This window comes from Panthera onca, chromosome B2 (assembly GCF_046562875.1).
Source record: "Panthera onca isolate mPanOnc1 chromosome B2, mPanOnc1 haplotype 2, whole genome shotgun sequence".
Lineage (NCBI taxonomy): Eukaryota > Metazoa > Chordata > Mammalia > Carnivora > Felidae > Panthera > Panthera onca.
In genome coordinates this window covers 96,557,578-96,580,448 of record NC_138343.1, presented here as the reverse complement: position 1 = coordinate 96,580,448, position 22,871 = coordinate 96,557,578, and the positions used below count along the sequence as shown (strand labels likewise).

The window sequence follows — 22,871 nt, the reverse complement described above, 5'->3', positions numbered from 1 at the left end:
AAAATTGATATGTTTTACTCTCTAGGGAAATAAATGAAGACCATCTCCAAACTATCAATAAGGGGACTGTCTCCCTCTGTTTGGATATGACTGGGAATTTATTAAGTTTGTGGATTGTAATATATGAATTAAGTATAAATTAAGAACTCCAAATACAGAATTTTTTTAAAAAGCTATTATTCCTATGCATAAGCTGCACACACACACACACACACACACACACACACACACACACACACCAGCTGAGACAAAGAACAAGTAGATGGGATGTGTTCTAATACACACACACACACACACCAGCTGAGACAGAGAACAAGTAGATGGGATGATCAGACAGTGAGGTGTGTTGTCAAAATCAGAACTCAGAATCAGTGACTCCTCATCTTTGTCTGCAAAACCGTAATGTTTTTCCAAAACTTTTTCATAGTTTTTCAATTAACATTTGGGATTCATGTTGCTCAAACCTTGGTGGATATGAAAATAGACATTAAGTCCTGTGTTTATGATGCCATCATATTCAATGAGAGGAACAGAGGGACCTGGATGTCTTTTTGGTTTGGCAAATTGTAGAATGATTTTTTTAAAACATTTGGGGTTTGGCTAAAACCAAAACTTATTTTGCCAAGCACTTTGGCCTTAATTTTTAAACCCATGTGTATTTTAAAAGAAATTCAATCTATATGTTTCTGACTCATTTACACTTAACTCATGAAAATGCTGTTTGGTAAGAGCTATTAGATGTCCAAGCAAGTTTATGAGCCTTTTTAAGCCTTCATTTTCCCGTTCTTACCAGAAAGTTGTATTTTGCCAGCCATAAAAGAGTGTGAGCCCCAGAGGCCTGTGGTCAGTTTGAAATTTATAACCTCTGAAGTTTAAATGGATTCTGAGTGTGGAAAACAGGTTTTTTCCCTCTCCTCTTTTTCACATGAAGTGCACAAGCAGGCTATCTGTGATAAAGACAGGATCCGGGGTCTTAGTTCCCAAGATGGTTACAGGTGAATGATAAAGAGTTCAATCTAACCACCAGTAAATTGCCCCTAAAACATTTCAGAGGAACAATATGACACTTTAAACTCATGTGGACACAGATTCAGATCCAACACTCGAATGGAAAGTTTTACTAAATACTCCTAGGATAAGACAAAGAGGTGAGACTCAACATGATTCACATTGAACACTTTACCTTTGGGAGAACTGGGTAATTTTTTTTTTTAAATCACAGACAACCAACCCTGTTTATGACTTTTTATACATTTTTTAAATAAGCTGAAACTACTAAAAAAAGCATTTGAATTGAAACCAGAAAAGCAGGAAGAACGTGCATGCTGCAGTGACTTCACCCTGTATCTTCTATATATAATGATGCTCAGATACCACTCAATTACAGTATTCTAGTGGGAGAAGGCTTTTGGATAAAGTACTTAAAAATGGCTTATAAATATTTAAAGTATAAGCATCTAACAAATCATAATGACAAAGTTTTACATTTAACCACATGTGCTCCAAATATCTTGAAATTACTCTAAATATGGGTTTAAAATATCAAAAGGGCTTGTTGATGGGATGCAGAACTTTGCAGAGAAACTTAAACCTGATCGTTCTTGCTCCCACAACACCCAATCCGCACAATTTTTAAAGTGTGCGTGTGTAGATTTCCTTAGGAAAAGATCATGTTACAGTCTGAATTTCCAAAACAAGAGTTGAAGGATGAAATATAGGGTTTCCTTTTCTCTCACCAAATGCAGCTTAGCCACTTTGCTTCTAGATAATTTGTTAGTGTAGGTTGGCTCAAATTTAAGACAGTAACATTTTAGAAACACTTCGAGAACTAAGCCAGCTGCAAGGCGGATATCATTACAAATTGAGACACATGTTGTATGGGAATACCATTCATTTTCAATACCAAAAACATGTCTGGGGAAAGAAGTCATGCAAATGAGAGAGAGATATACTTTTTAATTGCATTTTGGGGATGTTAGGTCAATGGTTCATATCAAATAAGTCCACACACTGTGTCTCTCCCTCCTGTTCCTTAAATGCTATCAGTCGCATTCTTACCTCCCTTTTTACCCGAAAGAAAACACAGCTTGCTGTCAAAGAAAGACAACACACCAGAGGTTCAGTGACGAGACATCCAGCTGCACAGCCAAAGAGTGGGGTGCAATGAGGCTGGGGAGCGCTGGGCAGCTTTGATTTGTCACAGTCCGGATCCTGCAGCTACACAGAAAAGCAGTTCCCTTCTCCCTACTCAGAGAAGGCATTTGGGCAACTTGGTAAAACTGCATATGCACCAGGAGTGAGGAGTTAAAAGATAAGGGAGGCAACTTGACTGGTTTCCAACCTAAGAATGTGTAGTGCGCTCAGGAGCTGTTCTAAAGCATGAGAGACTGACTCCAAGTTTTTGTTGTTGGTGCAGCTTTTGTTCCAGTTGTTTTCACTAGAATCTTTTAAATAGCCCCTGAAATAATGTGTGTGTGTGTGTGTGTGTGTGTGTGTGTATGCATGCCTGCGTGTGTGTGTTCTCCCTCCTTGCTGATAGCCTCCTATTCTCAATCCAGACCCCACCCCACTTTTTTGTCAGGCAGAACGCTGTGCAAATCCACAATCCAGAGAAGAGCTCTACACTGTTAACATTTAGAGCCGGCATCTGAGATGTCATTGACCCCTTTTCCGTGAGAACGGGACCCTGTTTAATGATGCCAGCATCAAACCATTTATCTTTTAAGGCTAACTTGTTTGTCTGGAATGGATTCCTCTTATGCTTTTGAGGCATCGAAAACCAAAAGTTTACACAAGCAGAATGCATTGCCTTAACATGCATTCACATAGGAAGTGTTACCCATTTAAAGCAGCAACTGAAAAATTCAAGATAATTCTGTGCAGGACAGAGGAAAGGAAAATAGAAAGACTATCTCTGCCTTCACTACATGAGGTAAGTGTCCCGTGCTGTAGTGTATTTTGGTTCTTAAACACCTCTGCCCCTCCTCACTCCTTGTCAGCACGGAGGTAGGTGTAAATGATTGAACCATGATGCCCAGGCAGCCACTCAGGCTGGCAAGGGGATTACTCCCTGGAAATCAGACAGGGAGTTTATTTCCAGTGCCCTTCTGAGGAATGGCCTGTTAATAGCTGATCGAATGCTTTCCCCTCTCCAAGCACACTCTTTCCAGGTAGAGAAGCATGCTAGGGAGCTAGAGAGAATGGGTAGCACTTTCAGAGCCAGCTACATTAATGTCTTGGTGTTTACTGAGCCATCCACTTCCCGGGTGCTAGCCATTCTGCTCCCTTGGCCTCCAAAGCAGAGTAGAAGGTTTCCCACGGAAGGACAGTGTCTCCTTATACAGTATAAACTTCAAAAGTCCAGGGGCTGGGGAAGCATCCAGCTTGTGTCTTTTCCTGCACTCACAGGATATGATAACTTGAAGAAGGGTCTGTAACCTTTTGCATTTTGTCACTGATCCATCTCATGGAGGCAGGAGCTACGTTATGTATCTGCAACAGTGGTTCTGTAATATTAGGTCCACAGCAAAAACTGCTACAAACAATTCTGCTTTAAGGAAAACTTTACCATGAAATAAGCTTCCTTAGAGTGACAAGAAGAATTCCACTCAGTTATGGTGTCGTGATAATATATGATAACCCTTCAGAGATATAGCACATACTTTTTCTGAAGCCAAAACCTACAGAGCTCTCCTCCCAAGAAAATGCCTCAGTGCACAGACACATAAAACTTCCCCTGAAATTCCAGGGGGAATGGCTGAAGGCCATCCATGGACTATGGACTAGTCCGTGGAGCAGGAGACTAGCTTTAGGGAGCTACCACAACAACCAGAGGCCTGGGAGCAAGGCCAGGACCAGCACTGCACCTACATGCCCCTGAGACTGAGTTCTTTAAACTTTGCACACTAAGCACTCTCCCACCTCACCCCTGTCCCAGCCCTGCTGAAGATGGAGGGTTATGGCTACATCTGAAAGAAGTAAATACCCGGCCACACATGTCATTTCCTATTCCATCTTAATCTGATTGAAATAACATCTAAAAGCCAGATGCTTGCACATTAAAACCCTCCTCCCACCCTTTTGTCGAAAGGGTTAAAATAGAACCAGCAGCACTGAATGAGATTGTTTAAGGCCAATCTTGACCCTGTTCATTCCGGAAAACTCTCCTCTACGAAAGTCTGAAAAGATCACGGAGAGTTCCAGAAGTCCTCCCCATTAACATATGTGCATGATGCGGACCTGGCAGTTTCTCTCTGGCTCTTTGAATTATCCCTACCTAGAACTGGACAGCCATCTGGATCCCGACAGACAGCCGAAACTTGAACATCAGTGACTATGTGGCCAATTCACACTTCCCATAAGCAAGTACTGGGACATTAAAAATCTCAACTCTGGCATAGGATCTGAGCACATCCCATTTGGATTGATTTCCTCTCCTCGCTTTCAGGTGTTCTTCTTTTCCTTGCTTTCATAGGAGACACCCACAGTAATATTTCCAAGGTATGGACCTGACTTCCCAGGCAGCCTACTCTCAGGTTTCTTGGCTGGAAAAACTAAACTGGCAAAAAATTACATGTCACCTCCACCCTCTTGACTTTTTTAATGAGGTCAGCACCCCTCTCCCCACTTTGGAAGAGTCCTTCCTGGGACTGTGTCTTCACATCCAGACCGGCAAGTAAACTCCAAGAGGCCACAACTATGGCTGCCTCCTCTAGGTCTCCTGGAGAAAACAAAACGTGGAAGGGGCCTGTGCTGCTGAGGCTGAGTGAGCACTGTGGAATTGGGGCCTGGGAAAAGAGCCCCAGATTTTCCTTCTCATTTTAGAAACACAGAAGTAATCTGGAAGCCACCAAGGTGGGAAGCTGTATGGACTCGTTGCTCCTGGGGAATGGAAAAAGTGAGGGCGAAAAGGTTACTCATGGTCCACATTTTTTCCATTGATTATTTTACTTAGAATATGTCATTTCCCTGGAAAATCGAGGAGGGGGGATATTTTCTTTTGAGTATCTTCAAACATTTGCAAATGGTTACTCTGAACTCCCCAATGTACCATAAACAAGTGTAAACTGTAGAAATTCAGAAAATGTACAAATACAAACAGCTATCCCCCAAGCTCCAAGGCAAAGACAAAGAAGGGAGTATTCCATTTACAAATGGAATTCTTTGTGGATAGAATAGTTTGGAAAATGTTTATCCATTGTTTTTCTTATTATTTGGGGGGATGTATTTTTTCAGTCTACAGAAGCTGCAGCACTGGCAGTTGGAGCCTTGAAAGCTAAAGATTAAAGTGAGATGACAGCCTTTCAAAATCTTCGACCAAAACTTAATTAGTTCTGCCTCTAAGACAATATCTGCCCAATGAAATAATTTGTAATTCATATCAACAGAGAAAAATGCATAAAGTCAAGTAACCAGGAACAGAATCACTTCAAAATGGAAACAAAACAAAACAAAACAAAAAACCCAAAAAGCACCAAACCTGTTATTTGCCAAGAACTAGCAAATACGATGGCTTCTTTAAAAAAACAAAAGACAAAAAACAAAAAACAAAAAACAAAACTAGCTGCCTGGATTATTGATTTCAAGATACAGTCCACTTCAAATCTGTTTAAGATGATAAACAAATAAACCGACCAGTAATAGAGTATGAGAATGGCAGGCACAGTGAAAAAAATATGAAGAGCACTGACAAGTGACCCACAGGCTTTCCAAGAGAAATAATATATGCGTCACCAACAAGCATACGGAGAAATCACTCAGCCATACCTCATCCCCCACATCTCAGTCCCGTTTAATGCTTTCCACTTTGGCTTTAACTCGTCACCAACAGCGTTCACTGTCATGGCACAAAAGCCATGCCGTCCTTTATTTAACGGATGCATTTCCAATTTCCACAACCATATGAATGGGCTGGGTTTCTGAAGGCATAGAAGAAAAACAGCACCACATGTGCACAGAAAATCAGGAAGGGTCAGAGGATGTGAGTGAATTACGGCAGCTTGAGACCGTACTGTGAGGAGACATGCAACTCCAGAGGGCAAGAGGAAATAAGATTTAGTGAAGGAGAGGCAGTTCTTCCCCCATCTTAAATCACTTGCCTCGTCACCCCTGCTGTAGCTGGCAAAGCCCAAGTGTCTCTGACTTTAAAGAAAAGCTGTAATTTCTTGGGGGGAGCCACCATAAAAAGAACTCTCCAATCTCTAGGGGCTATTGGAAATTTTGTCACTGCATCTTCTGAAATTGGCTAAAGCCAGGTTAATATTTTTAGTAACGACTCTGGTCCACATACAAGACCCTAGCCTGATTCTTTATTCAGAAACATATATCATCCAAACAGCTATCATATATTTCATGCTTTTATGTTCTTCTGGTCCCATGCTACTCATGGACCTGTGGCACTATTCTTGACCTGGTCACTTCTCACTCCAGGATGGGTAGTAAAATGTGCTCACCCTTCTGTTCCTCCTTTAATGTCATTTGAATGAGTGATATTAGAATATATTTAAAATTACAATTCCCAAGCTTTCTGGCTTTCTAAAGGCCATAACTTCTGTGTCCCACACCTTCCCGTTACTCATTGCTTTGTCAACCAGATTAAACTACTCTGGTGGAGAAATCAGGGGCATTTTCAGTTGAGGTGACTATGAAGAAGGCTGAGCCCATCTGTCTTTGGACAGCAGAACTTGTAGATGTAAAATCAAGAAATGATGGTGAACTGATTCTTAGTGTTCTGCTCCTGCTGGCAAAGCCATTAATGGAAAAGGAAACCTCAAACTATGATGACTGAGAAACCCTTCTTGCACCACCTAGCGTGCCCCCCCTAGCTCTGGCTCTATGCTTCCCAAACAAACCTCTGGCTGTCAGTTAGGTAGGTGCCCGCATAAATGTGCCAACTTAGAGACAATGGTCTGGACATGCCACATCAATTGTTCTGGTCCACATTTCTATTTCCCCCTGTGGAGTAACGGGCTGTTAGTCTAGGTTTGTTGGTTGTTGCTGTAAAAACTAGCATTAAACACTGTCCAAAAAAAAAAAAAAAAAAGAATTGAACACTTTCTCAACACTTAAGTAGTAAGTACACTTGGTTTTTGTCTAGGAACTTTGCCCAAGACAACTAAGGAGAATAAAAGAATTTCATTGAGGTGCCTGGGTGGCTCAGTCGGTTAAGCATCAGACTCTTGATTTTGGCTCAGGTCATGATATCATAGCTCAGTTCGTGAGTTCAAGCCCTGCTCTGGGCTCCCCGCTGACATTGTGGAGCCTGCTTGGGATTCTCTCTCCCTCTCTCTCTCTCTGCTCTTCCCCCACTCACGTTCTCGCTCATGCACACACACTCTCCCTCTCTCGAAAGAAAGAAAGAAACTTAAACAGAATTTTGTCAAGTAAGGTCATCAAGGGACCAATTAGCCTATTCTTTTACAGTGGTTAAAGAAAGCGGAGCTCTGGAATCAGCCTGGATTTGCATCTCGACTGCTTACTAACTCGGTCGTCTTGGGGAAGCTACTTAATTTCTGTCTCAGTTTCCTCATCAGTAAACGGTAGACAGTAATGATTACCATACAGATCCAGATCCAAATAAACACCACTGAAAAACACTTAGAAGAGGGCCGACACATACAACCATGAGCAACTGTTCTTCCTATAAGGTCCACCTCTACCTAGGCTTCCTTCCTCCCTGGGTTTACATTGCCACCAAACTGTCCCTGTCTTGGGAGCAGACACTGTTTCATGTTCACCTTTGTATCTTCCCAGTTCCTGGAAGGAGCTGCACACCAATTAGGGCTCAGCAAGTGTTCATTTCTCTTCTTTTCTCTCCACAAACAGTTGGTAAACCTCAACTGAACAGTAGTCTGTTTGCTGCCCTCTGGGATAGCAGGCCTGGGTCTGGCAGGCGAGTTCACACCGGTTCCCCCACTTGCTAGCTCTAACTTGGATGACAGCTCCATGCCTTATGTTCCTTCGTGGTAAAGTACAGATGATGCCTATTCTGCCAGGTGGTGGAAAGATCAAAAGAGGCCACATCTGGCTCTAGTGGGCAAGCCACACATGCTAGCTCCTCTTCCCCTTACTGAGACTCTGGACTCATTATCGGTAGCTCATTTGGCATTAAGCACGATTCCCTCCATGAGGTCAGATAGGTGTACTTGCAGCCACTTCAGCAGTGTGGCCTTTCTCCTGTCAAAGCCTCCCACCGCCTGCAGGGGTGAGCAGCCCACCAGCTGAGCCACTGAGCCCAAGCAAGGAGAGAATGCCAAGCTGGTCAACAATGCTGGAGGCCTGCCCTGGGGGAAGCTGGTTGATGACAACATGAAGGAAGAGACTCCCTGGACAGGAGCTGTGGGCCACTGCTTCAGCACTCTGCCGGGCAAATGGGGCTTAGCGGCCTGGGTTCAGCTGGCATAAGCAGGGAAGAAGGTTAGTTTTTGGTCTCATCTTGCAGATGCAATCCATGGTTTTTGAGAAAATTTGGGGGGTTGAGACATTCTGTCAGTAAGACCTCCCAGCCACCGGAAGTGGCCCAGCTCACTGTTTACCACAGCTCTGTAACCTCATGACTGAACTTTTAAGGGTCCCAAATAATCTCTCTCCTTCCTCCCCACATCCCCCTCTTCCTCAACGGGGTGAATTACAGAGATGAGCATAGGAATAAAAGTTTGGTTAAGTAGACAGTGTTTCAAGTCAGATTCAAGCCTGGGCTTCACCATTAAATAAGTGACCTTGGGCATGGCATCTACATGCTGTGACTCAGCTTCCTCAGCTCTAAAGTGGGCATGATGTTGGATCAAAAATGATGACAGTGTGTGACCACATTAGGTGTGCTGTAAAGCATGTACGGTAAAATTATGTTTATCGGTACAACTCCCTCACGCCTCTGCCTTGCAAGAAGAAATAAGGAGAAGTGCACTGGCTCGTGCGCAGGAGAGCCCCGGTGTTCATACAAACCTTTTACTTATTCTGATTTCTAATTCGGAGGCACCTCCTTTTGAGCGGAGGCTCCAGGTCCTCCGGCCCGGCGCTGAGCATGGGCGAGGAGATGATGCACGGCGCCATGGCAGTCTTCTCCGCGGGTTTTGGCACAGGCTGGATCACGCAGCCCGTCTTGGGCAGCATTCGCAGAGCATACGCGTGGTCCTCGTCCGCGGGGTTATTAAGGTTCGGGTCTGACTTGTCGCCCCCCGCCAGGGCCTCCTCCCCCATCAGCTTTTTGGCCGCCTCCCCGTCCAGGTGACAGTTGGAAGCACAGTTGTTCTCCTTGACCGACTCCAGCTCGCTCACCGCCGGCTCCTCGGGCGACAGCAGCTTCTTGGGAGGCGCGGGCGGCGGCGGCGGCGGCGGCGGCTGCTCCGGGGGCGGCTCCGCGCTCTTGGCGCCCTCGGCGGCGCTGCGCGTGCCGTTTACGATGACGTTGCAGGCCGCGGCGGCCTCGGGGCCCGCGGGGGCGCCCGGGCCCGGGTCGCCGGCGGCGGGCGGGCTGCAGTGGCCGTCCCTGCAGCCGCCGCAGGTCCTGCGCTCCGCGGCGCCCGGCTCGCGCTCCGCCTTGACGTGCGCGTGCAGCGCGCGGTGGATCACGTTGTGCAGCCGGGCCCGGTGGCCCACGGTCAGGTCGATGACGCCGTCCTGCGGGCCCTGCAGCACGCCGGGGAAGCCGAGCTGGCCGCCCGCGCCCGGGGGGCTGCTGGCGCGCCGCGTCAGGTCCACCACCTCGCTCCGGCCGTGCTCCGCGGGCGCGGGCGCCAGGCTCAGGGCTTGGCCGGAGCAGCCGGGAGGCGAGTCCGCAGACTTGGACGAGCCCTGCTTGGAGTCCCTGGGGGACAGGGAGTGTCCGCCTGGCTTGCCGCCCGCCGTTGAGGAGTCGCCAGGGGCGCTCGGAATGAAGTTCTCCCCGTTGCTGGAGAATCCGTTGGGGGGCTTGGAATCATTGACGTGAGGGATGGGAATCGGGATGGGGATGGGCACGGGCAGGGGCACGATCACGGGGTATGGCACGAGCAAGGTGGGGGGCGGCACCAGCGGGGCGAGCGACGGCAGCCCGAAATTCATCATCTGGGGCACGGGCATCGGGCCATTTGGCATCATGCTCACCGGAGGAAATGGGAGACTGGGCAAGGGCGCGCCCGGGGGCGGCGGGGGCAGCAGGCCTGGAGGGTTCCCAGGCATGGTCGGGGTGCTTGGGGGATGGATGTGGGGCGACAGCATGGGCCGGTGCATGGGACTGGACGTGGGGCCCAGGTTTCTGGGGCCGCCGGGCGGGGGCCCGATGCCGGGGAGCATGGGGTTGGACAGAGGGCTGTTGGGGTTGGAGGCGTGATGCGGCGGCCCGCGAATAAAGGGCGGGCGGATCTGCTGCATGATCTGCTGTTCCATGAAGATGGGCAGCGGCACCGGGCCGCGGTTGGTCATCACCATGGGAGGGCTGCGAGGCGGGACACCGAGGGGAGGCCCGATGCTAGCAGGTGGCTGGACGGAGACCGGAGGGATGTTTGGAGTCTCGCTGATGGGCATGGACTTGGGCACTGGCGTGGGGATTTTAGTGACAGAGCAGTTGGCAGTGTCAGATGGAGAAACGGTGGTGGACGACGATGGGCCAGGGCCCTGGCTTTGGCCAGCTGCAGCCACCGGGGAGGGGGCCTTCCTCCGAGCATCTGTTAGAGGGATATTCCAAGAGTCTGGAGTGAGCAGCTGCACCCCCGTGCCTTCTGCTTTATTTTCCATGGGAGGGTGTAATGTGCTGCACAGCCCAGCTGGAAGATTGGCCTGTGTCTCTTTGTAGAAAATGTCCATTTTGTATTGATTGAGACATTTTGCACTGCAGAACTGAAGCCTTCTTTCCCCGTCCCCAAAATCCAGGTATTCTTTTGTGTGTCTTATGTGCTTACACCAGTCACATACCTACAACACAGTAATAAAAAGGAAAAAAAAAAAAGATAAGCAATTTCCTCTAGTAGAGAGTGTTTCATGGCTCACATAAAGGTTCTTTCAAACTTCATCACAATTTTTTTGAACAGGCTGAAGTGTTTCTTTCTGAAAGGTGAAATTCTTAAATGTTTGTGAAATGATTTCTCCTTGGAAGGCAGAATTGCTTTTTAAATAGGAGCTCTTCAGAATAGCAATTATCACCATCTTCTATTAAAAACAGTAACAACAACACCCCAAAACTGTGTTGTGTCCTTTAAGCTCAACTTAAAGGTGGATCTGACAAAAAGGAATACCTACACCTGCCCACGTATTTGCACCTGTCAAAGAGGCTCGTGGTAAATGTAAATGTAACTAGTTGTTGAGAAAAGGATTCTCCAGGAAGTTCGGTGGCCTTTGAAATATAGCCCCATAAAATTCTCCTCACACAAAGTCACTTTACACTATTGACTGTGTTCAATAATGCAGTTGGAAAGGTTGTGCTGTGTTAACCAATAACACAAAGCGCTGAACATCATTATGTCTGGCTTCCAAAGGGAAACTTGGAATTAGTCATGAAGTCTGTGTGAGGTTTAGCTATTCCCAACCTGTGATGTTGCAGCAAGCTAGAATTATTTTTTGAGCTGTTTGCCCACTCTCTCTCAGTAGTCAGAATTTTTGGTGACATTTCTTGGCAGGCAGTCTTATTTAACAACTTTTCAAACACCAGAGAACGTTTTCCAAAAGTTGTTATGGCTTCTCTGCCCCCCCCATCCCCCGCCTTCAAATCGACTCCTGGCAAAAGCAAGATATCACCAAATTTATTTTAAAGTTGGGCTGCAGAACTAATTAAAGGCTGAGAGCTTTTCCCAATTGGAAATCACTAGACATCAAAGTTCAAAAAATAGTCATTCTCGGCTTCAGAACCCATTACTTTGGAGAAATTATTGTGATTTCATTAACACATTAATTTTGCAACACCATCAGCTCTCACAGATGGTGAAGACATGATCTACAATTCAAATATGACTCTTGTTTGCACAAATGTCTTTCCTTCATATGGCATTTTAAACAAGAATTAATATGAGTAATCTTGCCATAGCTATAAACAGATAAACAGATGTCAAAATTTTCAGTAGTTCTTTCAGTGCCTTACTTTTTTGACTGAAAATTACACACGCAATTTTTTTCTTTTCTTTTTCTTTCCTCTTTCTAGCGCTCTCTCTCTCTCTCTCTTTTTTTTTTTTTTTTTTTGTCATTTCCTTCGCACTCAATCCATACAGCAGCAGAGAGAGAACTCTGAAATGCAGTGCAATGGTGAGTTCGTTGAATTCAAGGCTCTCCTCTATAGAGCATTGGTTCCAATGTTGCTGTAAATGGAACCTTGTTTTTGTCGAGGAGGGTGTCTGTTCTGTTGTTGGTGCATGTTTTTTTTTTTTTAAACTATGGTAAACTGATAGCATTAAAAGATGATAACTTTTAATAACGATTGGTCACATCAACAATGCAAAAACAACATATGCTGGGCATTTGATTACTCATCTCATTTAACTCTCAGCTTTCCTTGACTGTAAACAGTGGTGGCATGCTAGGGTGTGACTGTGGGTGTACACACTTGTGGCAGATATGGGTCTGTATGTGTAAATCCACTCTTTCCTTCTCACTTTTTTTTTTCCACTGATATTTGCAGGTAATATACTGGAAGGTGTGAGACTGAATAACAGATAGTTACTGGTATACATTCGTTTTTTTGTGTAGTCTCATATCAAATTACCCTCTCAAAATACTTATTGCAAGAAAAACAATTTCAATGCTAAGATACTTCTGTGTTTCACTACCGTGTTTTCAGGTTTCTCTAGGATTACAGAAATTTTCTTTTTTAAATCATAGTTGAGATGTCTAGTTTACAAGTAAGTGCAGAATTGCCTCTCATGAAAGAAACACACAAGATCCATCAGACTCTCAAAATTCTTATCTAGATAAAGGTTAAGTAAACTAGTAGTTAAACCTTGAAGCAAGGAAGCTATTATTTTTAAAACGTGATCATTTTAATAAAGTTAATATATAATGATGTGACATTTAAGTTCCTGTATGAAATAAAGCCACCTGATTCTGCTTCAATATTAGGCCTAGATGTAAATTAATAAGCTTGAAGTAAAGGATCAAACATAGCTTCTTTAATCATGCACTGAAAAATATTATCAATGAATTAAACCAATTAAAATAATATGCCAAATTTTCTGGCATATTTCTTTTGGATCTTACTTTTTAACCATAAGGGGAAAGAGTTTTCTGAAATCCTTAATTGGTTTTTAAATTGCCAGAATGAATTATTTGCCTCCAGAGGATTCCTCTGTTTCCTCAAGCTTAATAAATATTTTCAAGTGGAGTCAAAAAAATAATCTAAATATAACTTAAATGTTCTCCCTTCCTTCACTTCTTTCACTTTTAATAATTCATTGATGAATAAGGAATGATCATAGATCTATCCCAATTATCAAATCGGAATTCTTCACCACATTTTATCTATTTCTACATAAAAAGAATTTCAGACATCAAAGTTGGAAGCAAAATTCTCTTGCATGAAACTTTCCAGTTAAAGCTAAGGCCTAATGTTTACCTCATTTTCTGCAATGCTGTAAAGTGTTTAGGTAATGTAAGTGACAGTATATGATGGTCTCATTTGGGGTAATGTGAGTGTGAATGTGTGTGTGTATATCCTTGCCTCATTATATTTCAATTCAGAACACTGACTTAAAAATACAGAAAAGCAATCTTTCTGATGAAACAAAAAATTATTAGAGAAAAAACTTGTCACTTAAGAAATAATGAATCAAGTCTGTCTTATAGGACACATCATTTAAGATGAGGTCAATGAATTTATGGTACAAATGGCTATATCATGTGAGGCAATAAAACGCAGTACCATAATTCACTCTACATCTACCTAATGACTCACTTCTGGTAATTAAAGATTTCATCATAGGAGCCTGGCTGATTACTTAAGATGTGATAGTTAGGTGAAAATATATACCATAGATGTTTCTCTTTAATAAGATAACATTTGCATATCCATGAAATACACGGCATGTGTCCCATAAACTATGGTTTTCTGAATCATGTGGTATGGGATAGTCTTCCTTTCTTTTTCCACAGGCAGCTTTCATTTTTTTTTTTTTTTTTTTTTTTTTTTTTTTTACTTTTTGAGGCATTAGTTTTTCCTTATTATGCCAAGAAGTACCAAAATTCCTTCAGATAGTTTAAAAGATAAAGATTAAGAAGTACAGAGCTCAACTCACTGGGCTCTGGAATGATTTCCCCCTAATTCCACCCCGGCTTTGTTTCTGTTGGAATCTGGCCTCTTTGGTTCCACTTCTCTTCCTAACAGGTCCCAGATTGGACAGAGCTGAAGCTGAAGCTGTTTAACGATGGCAATCTGGGGACTGAACAATCAGCTAATGCAATGCCATTGAGCAAGACAGCTGAAATGCTTCGTATCACAAATACATAATGTATCACCAGGAAGACAAAAAGATCACAAAGGAGATAAACAAACGCGTATTCCATTCAAGCCTATAACAGCAGTCCTCAAAAAGATTAAATTTACCTTCCTGGGATGTGTCCAATTCTAAACAACAGAATGAACATTTCCTTTAGTCCATTTAGAGTATTTATATTTTGGTGGCTGACTGCCAGGGTAGTACTTATAAGCTCAGTGGCCTGATGGATTCACTCCTTTCCTGTGAAATAACTGTGTGGCAACCTACACCGCTAAACTACTCAAAAGACACTGCCTCAGCAGAAATATCACTTGCTCTTGATATAAGAAGACTGAAAGGCAGGACTTCTGGTTCCTATAACTCTTTCCATCTTGTATTTCCCCTGGAAAGAAAGAAAGCTATTCATGTTGGCAACTGAGCCTTTATTTTTATATAAACGTCCAAAGTCAAAGCCAAAGTATGCCATGAGGTTACCCACATGGGCATAATATATACATTCTGCTGGGCTTAAGAGAAGATTCGGGTGACTGGGAAGGGGGTCAGGGTTCCTAATTAACACATTAATCAGCTGTCGACTGTGGGAGTGAAGTTCATCCTTTAATGGAACCCACTGCTGCTTTCTGAGCGGTAATCTGGCATGAGGCAATATTTAATTAAGAAACCCTTTTGCTGAAATCTTTCTTATCTGGGCAAAGACATTTGCAGCAACGGAACAATAAAAAGATATTAGCAATCCCTTGAATGACATCAACAATTTGAAAAACAAAACAAAATCTTCATGCGTGCCTGACTTTCCATATATATAGCACCCAGGTTAACAGCTCAGAAGTTATAGCTCCTTAAACAAAATTGTAGCCTGCCCTACAAGGCAGATTCTCTAGGTCTTGGCCTGTTAAATGTGGCACTGATCTTGCAGTCCAGATTAGCTCAAAAAAAATCATGAGCTCATCCAAGAGACATGCAAAGGAGGACAGACAGACAAGGGTTGGGGGTCTGCTCTACCTGTAGTCACCTCACAGCATGAGTTGAGGGCCTCAAACTGACCCCACCCGGAAACGTGCTTCCAGTCTGACCCTGTGGTCCCATGGTCACAGCATCAACTGTTTTGGGGGGTTAGACGCTGCCTCCATCAGGACCCTAATTCAGTGTGGCAAGGGATGCTATGGAAATCGCATCGGATTTGGAATAAGAAGATATGGGTTTGAGTCTGGGCTCTATTATTTACTAGCACTAAAATTTATGAAAATCTCAGCTTCAGTTTTTTCCTCTGTGAAATGGAGCTAACAGTAGTAACAAGCAATGCTTGTGTGCCAGGCAGATCACTAAGTTTGCCGCACAGTGCATGTTTTCAGTCCCTAGCCCGCCTCCCTCATGGTTGCTGATATCCCAGGAACATCCCATATGTTTAAGTTCATTTTAACTTAATGGGAGGATGTTTCTATGACAATGTTAGCAGGGAATGGGAAATTTGCACCCACAGCTTTCCTATGAGCCTGAGTGTCTTTGAGATAGAATGAAGTATGTTTCTCTCTGGGCAAATGCATGCTGCACCTCACAGACCCCCCCTCCCCCCTGCTCCATCCTGCTTCCTAGGAGACTGTCCCAGGATAACAGAGGGGTTGTCTGCAGTGACAAGGAACCAAGCAACAGTTCTATGCATGTCCCAACTGCCCACCATCCTGAGAAGACCCTAGTCAACTCCTGCCGAGCCCTCTTCTTTTTCCAAAGCCAGTCATTCTCTCATTCAGGAAAAAGCTTGACAAAGCAGCATGGCTGCTTGGAAATGAGTGTTCAAATCATTAAAAGGAATAATTCCTCTTCGGCTCAACTGCTGTTTGAATAGTGGAAGCCATAAAACGTGCTATTCATGTTTTATTAAAAAACAGAGCAAATGAGCGATCTGCTTGACTCATTACATGGAAGGGCCAGAAGCCACAGTATCATGGGCCTTTCAGACAGGATGACCCAAGCCCTGAATGGGAGAATACATGTGAGGACAAGCCCCCATGGTGGGGAGGGGTGTACCAAAACCTGATTTGGGGACCAAACCCACGATTCCAACTTTCCTTGCAAAGTTGGATTAGAGTGTGAAGGAAAGAAAAAGATGACCTAGCCACAGACCTGTAAAGCCATCTAGAATTCAGGAGAAGGATTTAGAACCAGCAAGGGCTATTTTTTTTTTTTAAAGCAAATTCATGGAGAAGTTCATTTTCAAAATAAACTTTCTGCAGGTTTAGATTTCAACATGATGATGTTTGCTACATAATTCTTTTTGTTTATGGATCTTATTCAGTTTTTTTGTTTGCCTTGTCGTTTGGTCTCTCTCTCCCCTCTCCCCTCTCTTTTCTCTAATAGGATCTGGAGCTCAAGGAGAGGCCAACGAGCATCTTTGTTAAAATTGAACATCTCACTAGAAAACTGCCCTGTAGGGACTTTATACCATGATTCAAGTTCTTCTTACATGTTTTAGGCTGGATTTCAGAAGTCTTGGCCCAGGTCACCAGGGCAGATGTGTTATGAGCTCTGTCAAGCATAGAAGAGATGGGGCTTGGTTTTCAGGATCTCGATGAGCGTTGACAAATGGCTCATTACTGACCCAAGTCTGTTTCTACAGCCAAAGCAAGAGATGGAATCCTGGCCTGTACTCAGTGACCGTGGTCTTCCTCACAGCCAAACACAGGATTCAGCAGAAGGTGATTTTTCCCTTTGGTCTGACGCATTAGGTTGCCTAAGAGCATTAGCGTATCATCGCAAAACTCTCTGCTTCATTTACACTGGACAAATGCAACTTACATCTTCCTAACACAAGTCATCCGGATGGAAACTAAAAAATTCAAACATTGGAAAATCTGGTCTACCTGGTGCCAAATGTCTGCCTCTCTGTTTTCCAGTTACTTGGCCCTGAGAGAACACAGAAATAGCCCAAGAGATCTCAGAGCAATGAAATTTAGCCCTGAAAAGAATCTCAGAGACCAGGCAGTCCACTTCTCCAGCCTCCAGCTCCTGGTGGGGCCAGGCACCTAATCCCTCTGAGCCTCAGGTGCTCAGCTGTGAAAACGAGATCATCAATAGTGACAGCGCTCCCCAAGAAACACGTGAGGAAGAATGAACCAGCCCACTCTCTGGCTGCTTCTCGAAGGTTCATAGCTGTTTCTAGTGACCTCTCGTCCGTTTAGCAGCGAGGTACTGATTGCTTGGAACCTGTCAGACACCTGGCTAAGGGCTTTCTTTGCAATGCCTCATTCAATCTCATTCAATGCCTCATTGCAATGCCTCATTTTAACAGTCTCTTGCACATTTCTTGGCTCCCTGGGTTACAAACCGAACCAGCTCCTACCCGTGGATGCTCAGGACTGCCCCCACTTAAGACCCTGGTATCCACCTCTGACCAGTCCTCAGATCTCTCCAGGATACCCCATCAAAAATTATAACTTTTATTACAGTGCCTACTGGAAGCAGGTGTCATAATTTGATGTCTTAATAATATACTAACAGCAATAGCTAGCATTATTTAAGCACTAGTAGCCATGCTAAGCCTGTTACAAGGGTTACCTCACTTAATCTCCAAAAGTCCCTTATCATATAGATAACTGGGTTTAGGTAGATTAAATAACTTGCCAAAGATTATCTGTGCAGATAATAGATGACAGATCCAGATTCTAACTTGGATCTGTCCACTTCAAAGACAGTACTGCCGCCACTATGTCAGGGATGTTTGCACTTGCCTTTAAAACTACAGGATTAAGATGGTTGCCTAATGTTTGATAATAATTTCATTTTGAAATTCCAGAATTTCACAGTCCACTCAACCTAACTCCCTCAGCAAGCCTGGGTTCCATTCTACACATACAGAGACAGTCTTCCAGGTGGGACTCAGACTTCTTGTGACAGGGAGAAACAACCAGATCTATCCATACAGCCAAAGAATGATTCACATCATAATGATCTTTCTCCTTTGCGCTGATTTTTCTGGTGGCCTTCTAAAGATGATTGCAGTGTAAGTGCAGAGCCCCTATGCAGCCTATTTTAAGGCAGCCTGGTCTCTTGTTGGACAGTTTTGACTATCAGAAAGCTTAACCACTTCACGTCCCTGTCACTTCACCCAGTGGTAGCGATTCTGTCCACCAGAATCCCCTAACAAAGGCCAACTCCCCTTCTTAATCTCAGCCTTTCAAATACTTAAAAAGAGCCATCATATTTACCCCAGATTGTTATTTTTAAACATCCTCAGTTCCTGTGCCCATTCTCCAGGGAACAGGTTCCCAGAGCCCTCCTGTCTGTCCTCCTGTGCCTTTTACCCAGGCATATACTTCACCTTAGTAATGTCCCTCTTAAAGGGTGGATAGAGCCCAGAATAGAATGCAGCCACCTGACTGGCACAGAACCCAGGGAACTCTCTTCTCCCTCTTACAGAACACTATACCTCCTCTAATACCACCCAAGAATTGCATGTGCTTTTTTAGCAGTCATATCCCACTGGAAGTTCTTTGCTTTTTAAAAACAAACATTTATTGAATAACTGTTATGTACCAGGCTTGAAGCTTTCACTTATCTCCTTTAATTCTGACAACAAACTTATAAAGAAGCTCTGGGTTTTTTTTCCCATTTTACTTGAAAATGAGAAAACAAAGGTTCAAAGAGACAATGGGGTTTCCCTAAGCTTTCACAGCCTCCAAAGAGTGGAGCCAGGATCCAGATCCAGAACTTCCAACCCATCCTCTTCCACTCTGCCACACAGCTTGCTTCATTCTGAGTTTCTGGTCAACCAAAACCTTTTTCTCCTAAGTGCTCATCAATCATTTGTTTAATGATATATTCAAGGACTTTTGAGGGTAAGCCATCAAGCCTACTGGGTCTAGAGTTTCAGAAATCAGAAACTCTTTCCCAATTTTGAAAATTTGGTCAACATTTGTCCTCTGTCTTTTTAAAACATCTCCCATTTATCATGATAGAATGAAGATTATACAAAGGTAGATATGAAATCTACAAATTTCCTCATAGAGGCTGGGAGACCTAAATTTGTTTAGCATAGCAGGTGCCCACAATGTGGGATTCATAGCCTTCTTTATGGTATCTGTCCTACCCAGTCTGGATAACATTTTCTTTATGGAGACAGTGGAAATAAACCAAATAAAAGTTGCCCACCTCTGCCTTCTCCCTCTCTTTTGTTAATTATTAACCATTTGCTCTACACACTGATCTATCCAGTTTTACTTCTTGTTCCTTTCAGGAGCATAGCCCTAAGAGCTCCCTTTATTATCTTGGGCAGTTCCCCATGGAACTCCTCATGCACCCTAGCCTTCCTGACACAGAATTCTTTTTTAGAATTTCCCAACCCCCTTCCCCCATGTTGCTCTTCCACCCCTAATACTATGCTGAGCCTCTGACTGTGGGACTAAATCCAACTTTCCTTAGAACTTGAATAAAATCTGCTTTTCTAAATTCTAGGGAACGTAGCTGGTCGTATCCAGCATTCTCTCCCTCTCCATCGCACAATCCAAGATAGTTGGTTTACTTCCCCTCTCCATCCACATACTAAACAGCTTTCCTCTATCTCTATCAAAATGGTGGTCAAAGTAAGATTCTCTTTACTGTTTCTCTACCTTCTCAGAACTATCAACAAGGCATGGGAAGAAAAATCAATTATTCTGTTTTTAAGAGAATGACATTCTTAGCATATATCTAGGTAAGCTGTCCCATTTCTTGCTTCTTTGCTAACTAATCTGTCTTTAATGTCTGCTTCATATTTCATACTCAATACCCCAAGTTAATTCTTTTGATGCTTCTTTTTATTTTCCTAAAATTCCTATCTTACATTTCCTCTGAAGTGCATGGATTGCCATACAAGGATATATTTTCCCGAATTTTACCCACCAATCAAATATGGGAAGGGGGGATATGTTGTTTTATATTTTAGGTTTCCATGTTAGCTCTAGTCTAGGCAAACCAAAGTAAACCAAAACAAAACAAACACGCTCCAAAACTGCAGTGGTATCTCTGAGATTATTTTTATCTTTTTGTGCCCACAATCCAGGGTAACTTGGTCCTTCCCACTCTCTGCCTTGATAGAGATATGTCAGAAGCCATTTGTTTGTTCTTGCTCATGGCTGTCATACCTGCTGCCTTTATTGTGTCCAGTTTTGCAGGTTTATTGGATAGTTTCTGCCTCTGTTCCCCACCTCAGAATTTAAGTTTTTCTTGATGAGAACCTTAAATCTCTGAATACATCCTTCCCAATCTTCAGTCAATGCCCCAGGCTTTTACTCTTCACTTGGGAAGCAGCATAGTTTGGTGAGGAAGGTGGTGAGCTAGGAATCGGAAGACTCATGTCCTGCCCACCCTATAACTTTGGGTCGTACTTCTGTGCCCATGGGCCTTCTGTCTACCTTCAAGTTCTGCTGTGAGGATCAAAACAAATAGTGCAAATGGGAGTGCTCTGAAAAATATAAAGTGTCATATAAATACAAATATTTTGGTTTTATAATGATTATAAATGTACAAGAATAACATTTAACATGTAAAACAAAAAACAGAGCCAACTGGTCTACCTACACTCTACTCTTATTTATCTGTTATTCTTCTATTAAATCGCAGTTATGAAAAAACAGAGAAAATCCACTACTATGAATTTTCCTGTGATGTTTACTTCAAAGTAAAAAAGCACGCCTTGAAAATAAAACCCAGAAACTGAAATCAACAAAACACTTGACCCCCAAATTCTCCACTGTGTTTCCAATGGCTTGTGGAGTGTCTGACAGCAACATAATTGCAATAATGAGGAGGTTTGCAGGCCAGGTTGTGGTCTTAAGCTCACTATGGATGTTTTAGCCCTAGGCTCAGCTTCAGGCCAGCACCAGTCGCCTGGGCCAGAGTTACCAATGGAATCCCTTATGCTTTAGTCACACACAAATGTGACATTTATGGCATCTGGTGCACAATGCTGCAAATTCAAAAGGCCTAGGATGCTGGGCTTACAAACTTGGGGAAAAGAAATAATTTAGGTTGTCTTGTCTTTTTAGTTAATTAAAACCTGTGAGAACACCCACTTGGTGGCAGTTGCTTAAGTATCTAAGCGGCACGGGTTGGACTGCTTCTGATTTTGGATCTACACGTAGGTTCATTTGTCTCTGAAAAGCTTCCTGGATGTTTGTGGACTGCTGTTTTGCCTGGTTCTCTTCTGTCTTTGTTTAATGAATTTAGCCATTCTACCTTGCCAACCAACCACCTGGTTGAAAGCCAAAACTCTTCTAAAGCTAGATTCTCCACTGACCACCCTTCTTACAACCCCATTCTTATGAGCAAATCCTGGGTTAGCCAAACCCAGTCTTCCTATCCAGGTTTAACACCTGAGGTGCTAAATGGTATGAAGCAAGATAGCCTGGGACAAAGATATGTATTCATATATATTTAAACACATCCGTTGTAAGTCCTTTTCCCCAGTAAATTCAATTGGCTCAATAGACACTATCACAATACGACTCACAAGAAGTCTGTAAAGAGACAAGCAGCCAGATAATGTGCTTTATTTTGGAAATAAGTAAATTAAGACTAGCAACAATTCTATACCAATTGGCAGTGTTTGGGTAAAAAGCTCCTATCTCATAATCCCTGTATAACTAACTATATCATTCTTTGGTCCACTCTGAAGAGGGAAATGAATGGGGAGGAATAATTCCATTTGACTCCTAGTACAACTGGACTCTCAGTCCCTGGGTGAGGAGAAATGAGTCTGACAGAGCTACCTGATCCGAACAGTCTGTGCAATGGGCCTCAGATCTGGTAGGACACAAAGGAAAGGCATATTTGAAGGGAATCTAAATATGTGAGGCCAAGCCTCTCTTCTAGTACTTCATATCTCAGAGTGAAATAAAAGGCATTACTGGGTATATTCTGCTGCATCAAGGCACCCATGTGATACAGTCTAACATGTGCAGCAGTGGGGAAGAATAGGTAAGGAAAGAAAGAGGAGGAGGAAAAGAATTGTGGATCAACTAGCTTTGTATCAGAATGGATCCCACTGGACGCCAAGTGCTTTCTATGGCCATGGCCCTGCCGCTTCTCTGGCCACAGCTGACTGGCCCCCAGGATACCTCAAGACCTCAGTCTGGCTCTGCCTAACAGGGACAGAGTGATTCAACAAAGCAATTAGATTTTCTTCCTTAGGAGGCTGGGGATTAAGATAACTCCAAGAGAGTAAGTAGTGGCGGGGATAGTGCTGTGGGAATAAAGCCAGAGGAGCACCAAAGACAGACAGTAAGCAGAAACAAGGGGTGGCAGAGGTCACAAGGTGGAGTGGGGAAAAGAGGGCTGAAGTGGCAGGAGTAGAAGTCAAGTGCAGGGCAGGGCATTGCAAGTCCTTAAAGGGCAAGCAGGAAGCAATAATGCTTGTACCCAGGGGCAATAAGAGAGTCCAGTTGCCCACTTATCAGTAGTGCAGGACCATCTTTGTTGCCAGAACAACTGCCCACACTAATGAGG

The 22,871-nt window shown here is 43.6% G+C and overlaps 1 protein-coding gene across 2 annotated transcripts in view; it reads right to left on the bottom strand.

The window, feature by feature from the left end:
• The window catches only part of SOBP (sine oculis binding protein homolog), a 162,267-nt gene that overhangs the window by 9,279 nt on the left and 130,117 nt on the right, over nucleotides 1-22,871 (bottom strand). For both annotated transcript variants that reach the window (XM_078447182.2, XM_078447181.2), the window contains one exon: nucleotides 8,944-10,890. In XM_078447182.2, coding sequence (XP_078303308.1) covers nucleotides 8,947-10,890 — 1,944 coding nt within the window. In that variant the 3' untranslated portion in view covers nucleotides 8,944-8,946. The remainder of the gene's footprint in view (nucleotides 1-8,943; nucleotides 10,891-22,871) is intronic.